General features: G+C 39.5%; 1 protein-coding gene across 4 annotated transcripts; it reads right to left on the bottom strand.

Annotated features, from left to right (window-relative positions):
• Window positions 1-752: 752 nt before the first annotated feature.
• LOC121508185 (B-cell receptor CD22-like) lies at window positions 753-18,574 on the bottom strand. 4 transcript variants are annotated; one of them, XM_041784824.1, is made up of 15 exons: window positions 18,463-18,574; window positions 18,295-18,374; window positions 15,182-15,529; window positions 14,865-15,074; window positions 14,380-14,730; window positions 12,916-13,140; window positions 11,490-11,759; window positions 10,967-11,227; window positions 5,947-6,207; window positions 5,572-5,832; window positions 5,201-5,461; window positions 4,743-4,824; window positions 4,570-4,630; window positions 3,300-3,532; window positions 753-3,158 (listed from the first exon to the last, which is right to left on the bottom strand). In XM_041784824.1, exons 2-15 carry the CDS (start codon window positions 18,347-18,349, stop codon window positions 3,086-3,088), a joined length of 2,952 nt encoding a protein of 983 aa, XP_041640758.1. In that variant the 5' UTR covers window positions 18,350-18,374; window positions 18,463-18,574; the 3' UTR covers window positions 753-3,085. The 4 variants fall into 4 exon arrangements, with proteins under 4 accessions (XP_041640758.1, XP_041640757.1, XP_041640756.1 ...); XM_041784823.1 differs by lacking the exons at window positions 18,295-18,374; window positions 18,463-18,574 and having other exon boundaries at window positions 753-3,008; window positions 3,084-3,158; window positions 15,182-15,619; XM_041784822.1 differs by lacking the exons at window positions 18,295-18,374; window positions 18,463-18,574 and having other exon boundaries at window positions 15,182-15,619.
• Between the last annotated feature and the right edge of the window lie 1,400 nt (window positions 18,575-19,974).

Below are 19,974 nucleotides of genomic sequence, written 5' to 3'. Positions count from 1 at the left end.
AACCTGAGACAATGAGAGGTTTCCAGTTTTACAGCTATAGCCAGTTTTTGCTTCGTCTCAATTATTAATTCATCTACCACCCCAAATATTGTTATTCCAGTGGAAAGACATTTATCCACACGTTCATCCACCGGTAAGTTTAAATAACGCTGAGGATTGTGACTCATTTGCTTTGATGAGTTGGTGTTTGCCTCACCTGGCTCCTCTCTAGCATCGTCCTCTCATTAAAATGTGGACACAAAAGTTATCTGCAGCAATGAGGAACGACTCAAAGATATGCAAAAAAAAAAAAAAAAAAAAAAGTGCCACTGTTAATTTCATAACTTCCTGATACGTCTGACACCTCTTAGAGGTGATTGCAACTACTGATACTGCAGCACATTAGAAACAGGCTTTAGAAGTTACTTTGACTGTAATTGACGATAAGATTTATATCTGGTCTGAGTGATATTGTAAAATTACATATTTGCAATATGTTTCAATATTGCTATTACAATTAGGTTTCTCACCTATTTTTCAGCAATTAAAGCAATAATCCTACCTTATAATCAACACATTTATAGATAAACTAGGGCTGAGCGGTTCTTAAAAAGGATCTAATTGTAATTTGCTTTGACTCAAATTTTATATTAGTAGTTCTTTTAAAAGGAAGTTGATTTTTAAGTCATTCACTTTTTTTGAAATAAGAAAAACATACAAGAAATTAGTTGTTTTTTTTTCAAACGGTTTTAATAAAATTGATGGATGAAGAGCATAACATGTCTGCTGAAAAAAAAAAAATCATTTCAGGTTGAAGAAGTATTGAAAACCGTAGTAGGCCATATTGCAGTTTAATCCAAATTCTAATTAATTTCCCTGCCTTATTACAAATAAATTATATTATTGCTGCAAAGATAAACTGATCTGGATTGGCTAACCAGAATTAACGTCAAAGATCAGAGTGCATCGGTCCATTGAGTTCTAGATCAGTAAAAATGCTGCATGAATCGTCTATGCACCAGTTTTAAAAGGAACCCTGCAGGATCAGACAAGTTTATCTTTGTGGATAGGTATTTTTATCTCTCATATGTATAATTAAGTAAATAAAATTCACTACATATCCTAGATATCTGCATTAAGGGTAAATTTGACCTTACAAACTCACCAGGAGGCCGCCACGTTTTGGTCCACAGTGGTACTATGACATCACTAGCGCTCTTCCCCGTTGCTATGCAGTAACCACTGTTTCAGACTGGCGGTGTGTTTTGCTGTTTATAGCTGTTGCTGCCATAAAAGCTTTCATATCAGGCATAAGTTTGCTGCTTGTTTGCTTGTTTGTCTCCCTGCTGTCAAAGCTCTGCCATTCCTTCTAAGTTTGACCTCAATAAACCTCCCTACAGTTGACTGGATTCAGTGTATAGTGGAAGCGTGCTGGTAGATTTTCAAAATAAAAGCATTGTCTACATACGAAGGGAATTTCTCCACAGAGTATGGAGTACCGACATTTAAAATTGCCAAAATTATGTTGCATAAACCCACACTAAAGGAGAGGATGATCCTTCATGTCTGTGTGGAATGCAGGAATAACTGTTTGCTGAAAATAACATCTCATATATAAAAGCATGAAGCACAAAGTGCTTCACAAATTACAGAAACAGGAAATAAAACAGAAATTAACAACAATGCATGAAATCTTAAAGAACTAAACTAAGAAAGAATACTTTAATGCTAAAATAATGAAACATGAAAATAAAAAGAAATCAACAGCACAATAAATTCAACATGAAAAAAAAAGATGACAAAAAAAATGTTTAAAAAGGGATACAACTCAAAATTTTCAGGATATAATCTAAAATATATGAAACTTTTAAACAAAAAAATCCCTCCAAATCAAAAGCCAGATTAAAATGATGCATCTTCAGTTTAAAAAATGGATTACTGACCCCAGGAAGAATAGTCCAGAGTGAATGCTGATGCTAATGGGGATCCAAATAAACAAATAATTTTCACTGTAAGAAGGTTCCTGATTCTAACTGCTGTCATACACGGCCTTTCCTGTGTTTCATGTTCTCCCTGTACACGCCCGGGTTCTTTCCAGGTACTCTGGCTTCCTCCCACAGTCCACATGCTTGTTAATTGGTCACCCTTAATTAGCCCTTAGGTGTGAATGTGAGCACGCCTGGTCATCTCTACATGTCAGCCCTGTGACTGACTGTCGCCCAGTCCAGGGTGTACTCTCGCCTTATGACCACTGGGATTGGCTCCAGCCCCCTTTGACCCCAAATAGAATAAATGGGCTAAATAATGGATGGAATAACTTTGGATAGTAACAAAGAGAGTTCTACACTTAAATATTGCTTTGTCAGCATTATCAAAAACTCCTACTAAAGTAGCCAACTTACATAAAAAGCATTAACAAACAAATTCAGTCTGAACTGTTTTTCTGAAGTTTTGGTTTGGGAAAGGTGTGACTAAAAAAGATCAGAGTACTACTTGATGACTGACCTTTCCAGTTTGTGGAATTAACACCGAAAATTATACAAACAGTAACAAAGACTGTAGTTCAGCCTGATAGCTACCTGGATAAAACAAAGAAAATAAAATACTGAACTTTCATGAACAACCTCACAGCTTTAGAAAGATTTCATTACATCAAAATCGTTCTATTCTTTTTTAACATTCATCAGTGCAATTATCTACATTAAACTTCAATAACCACAGAGTGTAAAGACTCTATAAGACAAAATAACAGCTGTGATGGCAATGCAAAAGCTTTCAAGTAAATATCAGAAAGGTTCTTATCAACAGAGATTTTTTTCGTGCAAATAATTTGCACAAAATTTGTATTTTTCGAAACCTGTAGCAAGTCAATGCAAGCTTCCACACCAGCAATGTAATTTCACCAGCTTAACTAACCTTTTTCAAAAACAAAGGGCCTAATTTGATGCTTTATAACTGAACACAACAATCCATCCAGGTGCTCTGCAAGCAATGCTGGCCCCGCCCCTTCCTGGTTGAAGATGTTCCATCTAAATGAATGGCAGTAAATGGTAAAGACAGGTTTTTATAATAAATAAACACATTTGGGTTTTGTTGTAATTTACATTCATGCTCTTGGTTTCTTGTTGACTGTGCTGTACAATTTAGATGAATCCTCAACAACCTCCTGACTTCTTGATCTAAAAAAAAACAATAAATAAAATTTAGAAATAGAAATGAAAAAGATTGTCGCAATATTAAGAACAAGCTGAAACATAACAGAGATGAAATGGTGACAGTAAAGCACTCCTTTAAAGCACGATAAAAAAACACAAACTCACTCTGGGAGGGAACAAGCACTTGTAATTTTGACCACAGAGTATTCCACCTCATCCTCTTCTTCCTCATTTTTGGTCTTTGGTCTGTTGAATTTAGCTTGTAAAATGTTGGAGTAGATAGGGTCTTCCTTGTTTCTTGAGAAGCTTACGGTGGCGTAACACAGTTCTCCCTGTTCCTCAGCTGGCTGTCTTCGTGCTGAAGCTGGTGGGTCATCATTAGCTGAGGCCATATTGAGCTGAGAAGTAAACAGAACATTACATAGGTAAATGAGTTTTCAGTGCATGCTGTTGAGTTGGTTTTATCCTCATCAGCTGGTTATTCTATGTACGGATGTGATTCAAGAACTAAGTCACGTGTTACAACTAAACACTTCATGCATGTCTAGAAAAAGCCCAAAGCCACATCCCTACAGCTTAGACTGTTCAGAATACCAGAACTATGAGTTTTGACACAATACTTGTTAAAACCAAACTATACTGATACCAGTTTTTAAAACCAAGACGACAAAAATGATCTCCTATACACCCAAAACTTCTGAATTTGGTTTAGTTATTTTTTCATATATGTGAGCTTCACTGGACGCACCAAAATTTGATGAACTTTTTATATCAATGACAGGCAAAAAACACAAAATAAAACACACATGGACTGATCTAAAATCAAATACTTCCTCTGTAAAAATAATAAACCAGAAGAAGTGTAAGCACTTACACTGCTCTGTCTGTAATTTCTAATTATGAGGTCACTGCATTGTATTTCTTTCATAATAGCCTGTAATGTCTGTGTTGTAATGTTCCTCTTAATATTTTGTAATGTCTGTATTGCACTAGTTGTCTGGCAGTGTTCCTGTCTTGTCTGTATCTTTGGTTGTGACCTCCTTGAAAATAACATGATTAATCTCTAGGGACTATCCCTTTAATACATTTTAATTTCATGAGTGCAGGGCCGTGAGGCTGTCATCAGTCTGCAGGTTGAGATAGAAAAGAAAACTTGTGAGGACAGGGAGATATCGCTGTCTCTCTCCTCTGCTCTCTTACACTAATATTAAAAAGTTCATCTTCATGAGATGCCAAAGAGACTTAATGAAAAGTATTTATTTGCTGGCAGGTGAATTAAACAGTAAATGAGGATAGAGGTTGTGATGAAGAGCATATAATCATAATACACACAATCCAAAGAGGGTTAACAAGCATTATTGTGTGAGTTTCATTTTAAATAACTAAAAATATAGGTCAAAATGAGTGATATGATACCAGAACTCCTGGTTATTACCTGTCCTTCATTGTCCAGCCTTCCTCCAGGCTTGTTGGTTTCTCCTGAGGATCTCTTTTTTCTGGAAACAAACATTATGACATAAGCAAATCATTAAATTCTTTTTTTTTAAATAGCTGACTAAATTTAAGCACAGTTTCTGGATAAAATACCATATAAATTGGTCTGCTCACCTTATCAACAGGAAGATGGAGAGGAGAATGATAACCAGGAAAATAACAGTGACCAATCCAGCAGTTACTGATTTCATTGACCCTAAGAAGCAGAGATCAAATTCAAATAATGCAATCAGAGAATACATTAGAATCATATGAGCAACTTATTTACAGTTTAAGAGTTTGTGGCATTGATGAGCACAGGTGAGAACAATCCAGCAGTTTAAGAACATGTCATGAATCCCACATGGTTTCACTTTGAAACTTTCTTAAGAACAAATCTCAGAGAAATCTTAGGAAGACATTGGTGAATGTGGCCCATTGATCTTTGGGCTTTTTAATCCATTCAGAATCATAGAAATTAACATTTGTGATCCTGTCATGAATCTATGTTTCCCTGCACCTCTGCTAACAGGTGTGTACTGTCACTGGCCTATTTCACTGAAGAGAATCAGTGTGTATTCAGGTTTGCTTACCAGAAACAACAACCAGATGTAAGGTAGAGTTATGGCGCCCTCTTGTGTTGTGAGCTTCACAGTAATAATTCCCACCATGTTCAGATCTAATGTCACTGATGATGAAGATCTGTCCTGATGCTACTGATGTTTCCTCATTAACCTTGTACCAGGTGTAATTAGCTGCTGGGTTAGCATCACTGCTACAGGTCAGATTTAGTGAAGTGCCCTCTACTATGGCAGCAGACGGACTCAGAGACACTGAAGGAAGTCGTGGGGTGTCTGGGAAAACATGAAAAGAAAAAGACAAAAACTCAGTTGTTGTTTCAAGTTTTGGAAAGTAGGACTTTGTAAGAAATCTGTTGAAGTTATTAAGAGATGTTTATACTTACACTGAACATCCACAGAGAATCCTTTGGAGGTCTTGTGACCATACTTGTTCTCAGACTTGCAGGAGTACATCCCACTGTCCTTGGACCGGATAGTGGTGAAAGAATAAGTGCCTTTTTGTCCCTGAGGTAATGTTTGGTTCTCCTTGTACCAGGTGTACTTAGCTGCTGGGTTAGCATCACTGCTACAGGTCAGATTTAGTGAAGTGCCCTCTACTATGGCAGCAGACGGACTCAGAGACACTGAAGGACGTCGTGGGGCGTCTGGGAGAACATGAAAAGAAAAGAAAGACAAAAGCTCAGTTTTTGTTTCAAGTTTTCCTGGTAGAACTTTGTAAAAGTAATCTGTTGAAGTTATTAAGGGATGTTTATACTCACACTGAACATCGATACAGAATCCTTTGGAGGTCTTGTGACCATACTTGTTCTCAGACTTGCAGGAGTACATCCCACTGTCCTTGGACCGGATAGTGGTGAAAGAATAAGTGCCTTTTTGTCCCTGAGGTAATGTTTGGTTCTCCTTGTACCAGGTGTACTTAGCTGCTGGGTTAGCATCACTGCTACAGGTCAGAGTCACTGAACTGCCCTCCATGATCTCATCCACAGGACTCACTGACACTGAGGGAAGCTTTGGAGCATCTGATTGACAACAAAAGAAAAATGCAAAACAACTGAAGTTAAAACCATTATATTCAAGAAAAGTCAGCCATGAGCTTGCAGAAATAATACTATTCTCTGAATAAATAACTATTATACTATAATACGAGAGCAGGTAACCAAAGCCAAAGTCTGCATTGTAAAACAGTGACAAAAACACAGAGGCTTTATGGGTAAAAAATAAAATACTTCAAAAGCTTTAACTTGTGTATGTTTGAGCCACCATTGTTTTGTGGCACTTTTTTTTTTAACCAAAAACTCACTTTGCATTTATTTTAACAGTGGATTAATTCAGACATTTTAGATTAAAAACAGGGATTGTAAATTTGTCTTTCACAATCAACTATACTTTTTAAAATAACCATCTGAAAAAAAAGCTACCACATCAAATTTAGCAACAGTGTGAGCTTCATGCATGACGCAGCTGTTTCTGTTTACAATTAATAACTTCTGTTGTTACTGGATGGACTTGAACTCCAGCTCTATGAGTGCATGTCCACTAATTGGCTTCATTAATGGTTTAATTATTAAGGTTAACTTCCCACCACATTAATATTCACCAGATTGCAGAAAAATAAGTGATCAATAAAATGTTCCAGGGCAGAGACCTGACCTCTGCACTGAGCTCTAGTAGGCCCCTCCAGGAATTCGCGATGTTGGATCGCAACTATTAACGCAAATTCAACCAATCCCCGTGAATTCTGCGAGACGCTGCAATTTTGTCCAATCACCGCGACTTTCCCGCAAATTTGACCAATCACCTTAGCCTCCTGTCGCCCACCCCTTCTACGTGATTTATACGTCATCATATTCATATTCACTTCCTTGTTGACGGTTGAGAAGATGAAGACACGTGCGACGTGAAACGCCCACATTTACCAACAAATATCACCGCCAAAGTTCGTGCAAGTCAGTGTCCAGATGTGTTACATGAAAGCGGAGGTAAACTATTCTGCACTGCCTGCAATACGGTGGTGGAACACAAACGGAAGTCGTCGCTCGACAGACACTTTTCAACCGCAAAACATGCAAGGAGAATGGCTGAAACTCGGAGTGGACAGACAAGACAAGGCACAATGACAAAGGCTGTTGCATCCAGAACAATAGCAGGAGCTGAAAGGGTCAAGGTAAGCGCGGGTGTACTCTTCATGGAAATATTAGTGCAGAAAAAATAACTATTGTGGAAGCATGCTTGTCTTTCTGTGTATCATGTATTGTGTGTGCGTGTGTGTGAGCGAGAGCGTGCGAGTGAAAGAGTTGAAAAACGAGCTCACATAAAAATCGTCACTTAACTTGGTGTTAATCTTTATTTTTACTCTTAGGTGTAAGATAGAATGTAACCCATGTTTAGCTGCTCTGTGTGTATCTGTCTCTGTGTGCCTGTCTGTGTGTCAGATGTCACTCGATGCAGAGCATTCTGTGTGAGGAATATCACGAATTAATCTTTTAGTGGCCATAGTAGGGTATTATTTTCTTAAACTCAACTTTTCAACAGTTTTATCACACGTCATTTTGACATAAATATGTGTCCCTCTTCAACAGATTTGTGAAGATTGGGTTGCAACATGCACTGCAGTCAATATTCCCCTCTATAAGAGTGCCCACCCTGCAATTAGGAGATTTTTAAAAGAAAAGGTAGTCAATGGAGGAGCCATCCCTGGATTTCATCAGCTTCAAGAAAAATACCTTGGAGCAGTTTACCAGAAAGAAAAAGAGGCACTCAAAACACATCTTGCACAAAAGCCTGTTGCTGTGATATTGTCAGACTCCAGATGTAGAGGGGAGATGTGTACTGAACATCCTCATTGCACCCCTGGAAAAGGATGAATCTGGGAGGATCCTGGCCTACCTTGCAGCCATTATCTTCCTAGAGGAGTGCAACCATTCTACCGTCTCTGTTTCTGTGGTCAAATGTCTGCAAGAATACTGCATTGCCAATGAGAATGTGATTGCATTTGATACAGACAATTCTGCGTACATGAAGAAAGCATATACAGCAGCACTGCAGTCTTTATTCCCAAACTCACTACACATTACGTGCATGGCACACATGATGAACCTCATCGGTGGTGCCTTTCGCAAGCCTTTTGACCAGCTGAACCTGTTTATGCTGAGCTTCTCACAGATGTTTTATCAAGCTGGCTCCCGCAAGAGAAGATTCCTTCAGTTCATGACTAAAAAACTCCCAGCTGGCAGAAAGGCAACCATGGCTCCAAATCCATGTGCTACAAGGTGGAACTCTTGGTTCAGTGCAGTGCAGTACCATTCAGAGCACTTTGGATTGTACAAGGAATTCATAGAGATGGAAATTAATGTAAGATTGTTTTTCCTATTTATTTTCAAAGTCTTTTAAATACCTAACATCCTATCTGACCCATGCTCATTTTAACTTTCATGCACACACAAACTCAAAATTATTTTTTCACAACAACCATGCCCAACAGTTTATTTGTGCTTTACTCTAGGCCAATGCATTAAAACTAATGCCAGTTTTGTTTTTATATTCACAGATTTGTGGCAGAAGCACACCACAGTCTGTGGAAAGGCTCCATGAAATGCTACAAAATGCAGACATGGCTCAAAGTCTGCAGGTCCAGATCAGCATCATGGCAGACAAGTGCAAAGTTATTGTTCAGCTTTTGGACGTTTTTCAGAATAGAAGGCCGATTACCACCAAGATTTTTGACTACCCTGAAGACCTGCAGATGAACTTTGCTGCAGACAAAGAGCTATAGTTTGAAGCCTGTAACAGCTACTTTGAAGGACTTGATCTCTCCTTTGCTATCAAGACACACATCCTCGGCATAGTGGAAAAGGCATACAACAATGCAGAAGAGAAACTCAGCAAGTACATGTCAGATGGACAACCTCCTATCAAATTCCTTGAGGAAGTCAGAGTGTTTGACCCACAGCACACTTCCTTTATGAGTGACAGTGTTTTTAGCTACAAACACATCCCAGGCTTCAGTGCTGTCCCCAAAGATGAGCTGGATGCCTACTTCGCCCGTCTAGGTCCAGCAGCACTCAGGGCCTCAGTGTGTGGAGTAGTTGATCTTGATGTGTTTTGGGATGGACTGCAGGAGAGACTCCCTGTGCTCAGTGTCTTGACGAAAAGATACAAAGATGTCATTATAAACTCAGCAGATGCTGAACGAAGCAACAGCATCTACAAGCTGGTGTTATCAAGCCGAAGGAGATCCATTTCAAACAGTAACCTCAAAGCTTTGGTCTTCTTGTACCACAACCAGCGACTTAACAGTGGAGCTTTTAAAAGAGACGAAATGGAGATAGATTCAGAAGAAGACATGGAGGGTATTTAGGTGGCTTTCTGTATTTTGTCTTTCAAGGGAGACATGGAGAATATTTAGGCAGCTTTCAGGTTTTTTTTTTCATCTTGAGAGGACATTGAGGACATTTAGGGGACTTTAAGGAAACGTTATGAAAGACATCAAAGATATTTAGGTATCTTTCAGGATTTTTCTCATTCACTGACTAACCCTCATTTGTGGTTTTTCATGACTTTGTGCTGAGTTAGTTAAGTTGTGAATTCTAACAAAATATGTTTGTTTTCAGCACCTGTTAGCATGGATGAATATTTCTGCTTGTACAAGCAGATATAGACCAAAGTTCTGACAATTCTTGGAATTCTGATGCACAATTCGTTTTCTGATGAGCACAAGCAAAATGTGAATTTCAGGGTTACTTTGCTTGTGTACTGTTTGATTCTGGTTCTATGAAATGAACTGATAGCACTTTTTGTTTTGCACTTTTTGTGTTGCACTTTCTTAAATAGAATCTTATACATCACTTGCAGATGTACTTATTTTTTTATCATCTATTTTTGTTTAGCATGTTCCTAAGGAACACGTTTGCCAGTGTTACTGACATTTTTTGGTGTTCTTTGCACTTGAAACACTTGTGGCTTTTTGCAAATAAAGTGTTTTTTTTTTTTTAAATCATTGCATCCGGGAGCTTTTTAAGGCTTAAAACTCAGAAAAGACCGTTCTGGCTAATTTGCAAATGTCCTTGTTCCTGTGGTGTTAATGAAAGAACCCTCAAATTATCGCAACTTTCACTGCAATTTTTTAGAAAAGCTGCTGCAAAATCAGGCATTTTAGGCCGCAATAATCACAAAAAAAGCCCACGAAATTCTGGAGGGACTGTCTAGTCCAGCTTTTTAGCCTGCTATTAAAGGTGCAGTATGTAATATTTACCCTAGTAGCATAACTATAACATTTATATGGGACATAATATTTACAAGTAAGCCTATCTAAATTCTCTAAATATATAAAATTGATCTCTTATTATTTAGTCACTTCTGTGGTACAGTGGAAACATGCAAGACGCAAAAATCCAAGATAGTGGAGCCCATGGAAGGGCTAAAACGTGTTTTTGATACACAGGTGGTTTAACACTAATTTAGAAATGCCTACAAAAATATTACACGCTGCATCTTTAAGGCAATCAACACAAAACAAAAAACATGGGAGCAGGAGGGAAAAGGAGTCATTCTATGAGGATAAAGATGGGACAGGATTACTGCTGTAGGAGTTTGATAGGAAGGGAGGAATGAAACACTCCTGTGTCACCCTCTTCTGTCTACTTGATTATGAAAATTGTTTGTTATAAGAGTTTGTACTTGGATTAAAGCTTTAGCAAGGAAAGCTGAAAGAGAAATGTTGTCTTGCTACGAGAAAAACTAGGAAGGACCAAGTACTGATCTTATAACTGTTGTGCTTACACTGGACATCTATAAATACAGGAGAGGAGTTGATCCATCCATACTGATTCTCAGATCTGCAGTAGTATGTCCCTCTGTCCTCAGGGCTGATGGTGGTGAAACCATAAAGGCCTTGTAGTCCCTGAGGTGCTGTTTGGTTCTCCTTGTACCAGGTGTACTTAGCTGCTGGGTTAGCAACACTGCTACAGGTCAGATTCACTGAACTGCCCCCCATAATCTCATCCACAGGACTCAGAGACACAGAGGGAAGTCTGGGAGCATCTGGAGAAGATGTGTTGGCAGGGTTAAGGTGTCATACCACCACAGCTATGGTAGTTAAATCACAAAGTATGAATAACCATGAGCAGCAGCATTTTAGATACTGAGTGTTGTCAAACTGATATTCAATAGTTTAAATCTTGTTCCAAACACTACAAAGAAAACTCCTCAGTTTTAATCTAGTGAATTGCAGCTACCTGTGAATGATAGCTGAGGAAAGCTGGTATACAAAATGTTCTTCCACAAAGACAGAAAAGATACTCACATTTGACATCAATAATGATGTGTGCAGATGTTCTCCGCCCCAGACTGTTCTCTGCTCTACACCTATACTCTCCTGCATCAGAGGACTGGATGGAGCTGAAGATGAGCTGTTGTTCACTGCTGAAAGGTTCAAAGTCTTGGCGTCCGTTCCTCTTGAACCAGGTGATATTAGCGGCTGGGTTAGCATCGGTGCTGCAGGTCAGTGTCACAGAGGAGCTCTCCACTATCTCACCAGTGGGGTTCAAAACTACAGAGGGAACTTTGGGAGAATCTGAGGAAGAAACTGACGTGTGTCACTCAGCAGTCATGTTTGTTGTTTTGTGGTCAGTATTTTTGTCACAGCTTTATGATGCTTACTATGGAGGTAGAAATGTCTATTTCATATTAAGTCATAACAGCAAAGTCTCCTCTGAGTCAATTCAAGATACTTGGGCCCTACAAAAGGAATAGTGCTCAGTGAAGAAATCCCTCATCTATTACTATTTGCCTCCTCAACTCAACTGTGCAGACTGATGGGTAGCAAGAAACCAGCACTTCACCAGGGCTCTGAAGTGGGAACCCTCCTTCGTCTGTGTTTTGTCCAGTTAGTACCACAACACCTCCAGAGGGCTGAACAGTGATCTCCAGAGCCACCACCCTCAATGCTAGCTCTCACCACCCACCATTAACCTGGCATGCTAGATGGATGTGTTTCACACATCCATCTGGTAAAACACTTCTACATAGCATTTGGGAAAGGGCAGAGCCTTTAAAAAAAAAACTCAGAGGGTGACTGGATGAACGTTTTGTTTGTCACATCACAATCAGAGCAACAAAACGTGACAGCCGCTAACCGAGCTGTGTCCCACCCAAAGAGTAAACCTCATAGAAACCTGCATAAAACAAACTATTGCAACTGTAGACATGTCAGCACATGACTTTTGTTGTTGTTGAAAAGAAAACAACTCAATGCTGTTCTTTGTTCTTCTTGTAACGAAGAAGTGTTGTCAAGTTCTGATAAAACGCGCTTTAGCAGCATCCACGCTAATGTCTTACACCAAAATTGCACCGTCCTCTTGTTGCTGCTGGCTTACGTCACAACTCCACTGTGCCTGAAAGTACTGCCCCTCTGCACTGATTGGTCCTGTCACTTTCTAAACCGACCCAAATGGTTCAGACAGGAGCTTTGCAGGGTTAACCCACCATGCCAACACAAACACTTATCTTTCCTACCTTTCTACCTGGCCCACACAGCCTGAACAGCAATCCTACCCTCAACAGACCCAGGCTCTGTACATGCAAGCTCCAGGTAGTGACTGTATAAATACTTCCTGCATTTAAATTTTAATCTTTTATGTTTCAGATTACTTTCAGTTAGCTTTAAGTCCAATTTTGCTGTAGTGTGTGTGTGTAGGTGTGTTTTTGCCATGAAAGTCGACTTAACTCACACACTGATGGAGAGGGAAATCTCTCATGTCCTTCTAAAGCACAGGAGATCTTATTGTCAAGATAATAACTGATTTTAGTTGTAGCTGTTCTCTTCCAGGTAACTTTCTGTCCGTTCCTGAACCAGACATATGAAAGATCCGCTTCACTGCAGCTGCTGTAACATCTCAGCTCTGCCTCTGTGTAAAACCGGTGGGTTGTTATCTTCATCACCTGCACCTGTAAAGCTAGATACAAGGAAAACAAACACTGCTGTTATTAGTGCTAAAAATAAAAAAGATGGTAGAAACACATCATTGCAACAGCTCTAATGTTTATTAGTAAAATCTAGCACACCAAGGACCTGTGTCCTTGTAACCTTAAAGAGCAGAAATAAAGTGTTTGTGCAGCGAATTTAAAAAAAAAACACCTGGGTCTTTATTTCTGACAACGGCTTAAGTCGAATTATGAGTGTTGCTTCTATATATTTTCGAGCCTTGTCTTTTACATTTGTATGAGATTGTTTTTAAACAAGATCATGGTCCTGAGTCCACTGCCTTCATTCTTTATTGGGATATATTTAAAGTGGAGTGGTCTCCTCTCAGTCCACCAGCTGTATGATGGGATGTCAGTGTCTGCACAACACAGTCTGAGGGAAATGTGAATTTAATCCCCTTATCCTGGCACACAGAGCCACATCAGTTACATCATGCTTTGTTTTTAGTCCTGTTTCATTAATATCCTGTTTTATTTTGTAGAGACCTTTCCTTGGAGCTGCTCCACAAGTTAAGCTCAACATAGCCATGCTTCCTACAGTATTAGAGATATCAGGTACCATATGCTGAATATGAACCTTCTCTGTTAATGAAGGCTTTCAGATTGAATTGTGGGCTTTCTCACATAAAAGCAGACATTAAATGTGATGCTTCTTCTGCAAAGGACAAACAATCACAGCCTGCCTGATTCTGTCTGATTAAAGTGATGAAAAGGTAATTAATTAGAAAATAAGGCTGTTAAATGATTTCATATTTTATTCACAAATCATCTCAAAATTTCTAATGTAGACAGAATAATCTACTTAGAGTCACATTTTGAAATTGTAACATGTTCTTTGCAGTCATGTGATTTTGATGACTCGCCAGGAGGACAGGAAGTGGGGGAGAACGAATAATAAAAAAATGGATGAAACGTTACACTAAACAGCTCTACATACATTGAGTACGATCCCTACACTTTACAAATAAAGTGTTTTTTTCTACAGTTTAACAGCTTAACCTGGCATGGAGGAAATGTAAATATAAATTATTCTGCAGACAGCCACTTGTATGAAAACTTTGGCCCATCTTTGAGAAAAACTGAGTGTAGACACAAACCCAACATGTACTAACTTAAACAGTTGATATATAAACTAATAGTGACAGACCAAAATCAATATTTCCAGTATTCTTAATGAACTGTGGTTGTGTTTCTGCGTTGGTCATCTGTACCTGTTACAGTCAGAGTTGTACCAGGTAAACTGGTCCCCCATCCAGAGCTTCCTGCTGTAAATGTGAAACGATAGACGGCTGAATCGCTCTCTCTCAGCTCAGAGATTCTCAGGGTGGTGTCTCTCCAAGACTCAGTGACCTGAACACGATTTACATACTGGGAATCTTCTCTGAGGTCTTTAGGTCGTAGGTCATGTTGCCCCTGCTGACTTTGATCAGATCTGAACCAGAATTTTGACCTGATGCTTTCATAACTTCTGTAAGAACAAGAGATGTCCACTGATGAGCCTCTGGAGGCGCAGATGGTTCTGTGAGTGTATTTCACTTTGTTACAGGAAGAATCATAGTAACCTGAAAGATACAAAAAGACCATTTAAAATCAAAGTTGGTTAGAATAAAAATGCTTCAGCAACATTAAAAATACAGAACAATACTTCATCTGTCAGATGCTGTTATGTTTGTGGCAGATGGTGAAGTAAACTCACAGTACAGAGGAGAGGGGAAATCCTCATAGCCTTTCAAAGCACAGGAGTAGCTGTCTGCATGAACATAACTGTCTGAATAAGAAGATTCTTCTGCAGAGATTTTGTGTCCATTCTTGTACCAGACATAGGAGACATGATGAGGTGAAAGACAACGGCTGAGACATTTCAGTTCTAGCTTGGACCATGAATAAGTTCCCTGCACCTGAAGATCTGGATGAGGAGAAATAAGATTATTTTACACAACACTGTCAACAGTCAAAAATATACAAAACTGCAGGTTTGTTTTGTTGTTATAATGAACACAGAAATCACATTACCTGTGACAGACAAAATGACTCCAGGGTTTCCTGTAAATCTGACACCAGCTTGGTTTGTTATGAATCTGAACTTGTACGTAGCTGAGTCTCTCTTCTCTACGTTAGTGATTCTCAGAGTGCAGCGTTTCCATCCACAACTGTACGTCACACGTCCTGTGTACTGTGAGTCTGTTCTCACATCAACAGGTTCATTATTCTGTGTTTTAGTAAACCAGAATGATTCAGTAACTCTATAATAGCCAGGATATGGATATGTGTAGGTGCAGCTTAGTTCCACTGTTGATCCTTCTAAGGCACAGACTTCAGTTTGTGAATAAGTCACTCCCCAGCCATTCTGACTCTGGACCACTAAAACACAGAGAACAGATGGAACTACAGTTAGAAACATGAAAACATCTGGAGTTTCATTCATAGTGGAGATGCTAACAGTACTGGTACTCTTAAAAATGTTTGAAAATGTATCAGAAATAAAAAACTGGATGAGGCTGCACGGTGGAGCAGGGGTTAGTGCTGTTGCTTCACAGTTCGCTTCCCGGTCAGGGAAGCTTGCATGTTCTCTCCGTGCATGCGTGGGTTCTCTCTGGGTACTCCCACCACCAAACACATGCTTGTTGGGTTAATTGATCACTCTGAATTGGCCGTAGGTGTGAGAGTGAGCGTGCCTGCTTGTCTGTCTCTATATGTCAGCGACCAGTCCAGGGTGTACCCCGCCTCTCGCCCAATGATGTCCCCGGTCTAGGGGAACCTAGACATAGCATGATTTTACTCAGACTTCACCCACTCCCAAGAAAGCTTGAGTTAACATAAATTAACAACAATTTAAAGGTTTGAAATCTTAAAGGTCACACAAGATGTTAAGTTTAACAAATTGAGGGCGTTACCACACACTTCTATGACTTTCCTAAATACTCACTTAACTCTCAGAATACTACACACAGAGCAAACAACACACAGGCTGCAGCAGCAGGTATTTGTAGACTTGCTGGAGTCTCTTAGGTGGCTGCAAACTCTGCAGCAGCCAATCAGCCTCAGCACCAGGACCTAATCTCACACACACACACAACCACACACACCCACACACACACCATTTCACACCAACCGACACAGACACACTCACTCTCTGCAGGAGAGGAGGCAAAGTTGCATTTACAAACACTACAAAAATATGACCATGGATCATCACACTCCACACAGGATCTCTGGAGATCAGGTTCTTGCTCTCCTCTCTTTCTGAGGACCTTCTCCCCCCTATTCCTCAGTCTGGTCAGATGACCAGATCTTGGAAGAGTCCTGTTTGTGCCAAACTTCCTCCATTTCAGAATCATGGAGGCCACTGTGCTCTTGGGAACCTTCAGTGAAACCGAATTTTTTTGCAGCCTTCTCCAAATCTGTGCCTGTCTGCTATAGAGAGGTGTGAGCCTTTAGAATCACATCCAATCAGTTTAATTTAGCACAGGTGGACTCCAGTCAAGGTGTAGAAACATCTCAGCAAAGATCAGAGAATCACAGTGTTGTTGTAAAGGGTCTGAATACTTATGTCAATGTGATATTTCAGTTTTTTAATACATTTGCAAAATAAATAAACTCTGAACTTTGTCATGATGAGGTATTAAGTGTAGATTTATGAGTTTTTGACTGTAGCATCAGGATGCAACAAAAGAAAATTGAAAAAAAAGAGAAGAGGGTCTGAATGTTGCCTCTGACTAAAACTAAGACTATGTCTAAAATAGCTGCTGAAGTTAACACTGCATTGAATATGAACATGAAAACAGCTTATTGAGAGTCTAGGCGTTTTCTCACATTCAGTCTGGTGTCTAAATGTGCTGAGGATTTAAAAAAACTGTGAAACCATTTTGTCGAGATGATAAGGACACTGATCCGTCAAAAGTTAAGTTCTTTTTTAGTTGTTGTTTTTCTCTAATAAAGGAAATGTTGTAACTTTAAATTACTGAATCTTTTAAATGCCTCACTTACCGCACCAGTCATAAAAACCCACTCTTACTGTACAATGATAAAAACGCTTTTCATTTTTATAAAAATAGATGTCTGAAAACTTTTAGCTCACTAAAAATGTGGAAACATGACACAAAAACACACTTCAGAAAAAAATCAATCACTGCACACATGAAGAACACACACAGATCTACTCCTATTCTGTTACATTTGTGATTAAAAACTATACTTCTACTCCATTACATTGGGCATGCACTGGTCTCTACTTTTACTTGTCTATCATTTTTCATGACGTATTTTTTACACTCAGCTGAGCTCTCACAGCAGCGTGAGGTAAAATCCTCAGCACCAAGACTCTTTGCCTTTCAAACGACGAGGAACAAAAACCACATAATGCACTGTTTACTGTGTCTACCTAAAACAGTGGAAATCTCAAGCTTCAAAAATAGCACATCAAATCTAAAAAAGTACGTTATGGTAAGTAGGCTAAACAAGCTAACGACTGCACTGCTAGTTAGCTAAACGTGTAAATTCAAATCTGTTTTAACTTGCAGACTGCAAAGACACAGCTGTGTCAGTGATAAATGATGTCACGTGTCCAACCACCTATGAAACTCTGCCACAAATGTGATTTTACACACCATTATTAAACATTACATCATAGAAGATACTATTATTGTGAGACAGTCTGAATGTTGCTCCTGACTAAAACTAAGACGTCTAAAATAGCTGCCAAAGTTAACACTGCATTAAATGGGAACGTGAAAACAGCTTAGTGACAGTCTGTTTCCTCACCTTTCAGTCTGGTGTCTAAATGTGCTGGTGATTAAAAAAAGGCTGTGAAACCATTTTGTCTCAAGATGATAAGGGCACTGGTGTGTTAAAAGTGTGGTTCCTGTTTCAGTGCTTATTTTTCTCGAATGAAGGAAATACAGTAACTTTCATCTATTTAACATTAATATTAAAAAAAGATGTTTGAAAACTTTAAACTCACTAAGATGTGGAAACATGATGATAAAAAAACACACTTCAGAGAAAATAAATCACTGCACACATGAAGAACACACACAGATCTACTAAAGCTCTCATTCTGAGCCTTCACTTCTAAAACGCACACAAACACTTCAATTCTGCTCTGAATGAATGATTGAATACAGTACCTGGCACAGAGAGAAGAAAGATAACCAGTCCAGTCACTGCTGCTCTCACAGTCATGGCTGCTCCTCTTCTCCCTGTTTGACTGCAGAAATACAGAATAAGACACTGGCAGAAGGACTGAACATGACCTGAGTCAATAAATAATCACATCAATAACTAAGTCTACTTACAACAGGGAGGAGATGTTTACTCTGCAGCAAATGTTCCTCTGTGGTCATCAGAAGGCAGAAGTCAAGCTGTTAAAGTGAACCACTTCCTTCCTCTTTCACACTGTTGACTGATAATGAGACGCTGCAGGACCTACAAGGCTTGATCTTCATGGTCGCCCTCTTGAGATTCTTACTGAGCCCCTCTAGTAGCTTTGTTGTACATGGGACTGTTGTGGTCATTCCTGTCCTGGTTGGTGAAAGGTGCATCCCATCCTGCCATCATTTTCCTCCTAAAGCCAATCTGGAAGCTCTAATAATAACGTCATCACCACTGTGAATGCTAGCAGGGCAGATAGTGCATCCTGCCATTAGATCAGTCACCACTGTTTGCTGGTAGGGCTTTTTGGTGGGACATATGGAGAGGAGAGAGTAGGGTAGACAGAAGAGAGACATTTACTTGATGCACTGAGGACTGGAGATGCCACATGGCTCTTGCTCTTCTGACTGAGCTAAAATATAAAAGTCCGGCCCTTCCCAAACGTTTTCTATGGGACCTTTCCCACATGAATGTCAAATATACTCATGCATATGAGTCGATCTGGCGTGTCAGGTTTGCTGTTCCCTGCTGACAGGGCTTTAAGTTTCAACTTTAGTGTCCTTCAGTTCTCAAACTGTAATTAGTTGAGTCCAAGCAATTCAATTTTTTATTCGGCTTTTAGAGAGTTTTGATACATTTTTGGCTGAGATTTGAAAAATAAAGTTTTTTTAGAACCATCCCCTAGCTTCTGCTTGGAATTTGTCTCTAAAACTGCTGGAGTAACCGCACACACTTTCTGGGATTTAAATTGTTTTTCCTGTTCTTAGTGGAATATTGAAGATGCACCTAGGCCCCCCTAGGTGAGTTTCTAGAATCAGCATGGCTCAATCTCTCACTTCAACTACTGAAATACATCCATAACAATGCACACATAAAAAGAGGGGATGGTTAGAGCGGTAGAGATAACTTGATGCTCTGGGGCAGGAAACCACAAACCCAGACACTTCTGCATGCATGAGTGAGTGAGGAAAATAGCTGCAGACATGAGTCAGACAAGTTTCAATGTTCTTTGTAACTTTTTAAATCTCACTATCTATCCTGGAGCTTGCATACCCCCCCGGGGTTCAAGTCAGGCCACTGTGATGGCCGCTGTAGAATCTTCCAGGATTTCCTCTGCAACCAAGCCTTGGTGGAATCTGAGGTATGCTTGGGATCATGGTCCTGTTGGAAGGTCCAATGATGCCCAAGCTTCCTCACAGACAGCATGACGTTTCTTCCTAGATTTCAAGAAACTTTGATGATTCTGTTACGAGATTCAGGATAAAATACTGAGTATTGAAAAGTTAGAAGGACTGTTTTAATCCTGTCTGACTTCAATCTGCAGCTCCTCACTCACTCGTATCTGCTGTAGTGTTAGGGCTTGTGGTTTCCTGCACCTAGCAGGCAGCAAGAACTCTGAGCTTCAACATGACTCTACATCTCTAAGCCCCTCCCTT

This window comes from Cheilinus undulatus, linkage group 4 (genome assembly GCF_018320785.1).
Source record: "Cheilinus undulatus linkage group 4, ASM1832078v1, whole genome shotgun sequence".
NCBI lineage: Eukaryota > Metazoa > Chordata > Actinopteri > Labriformes > Labridae > Cheilinus > Cheilinus undulatus.
Note: the sequence above shows the minus strand (reverse complement) of the source record. Positions and strands in the feature narration are given on the sequence as shown.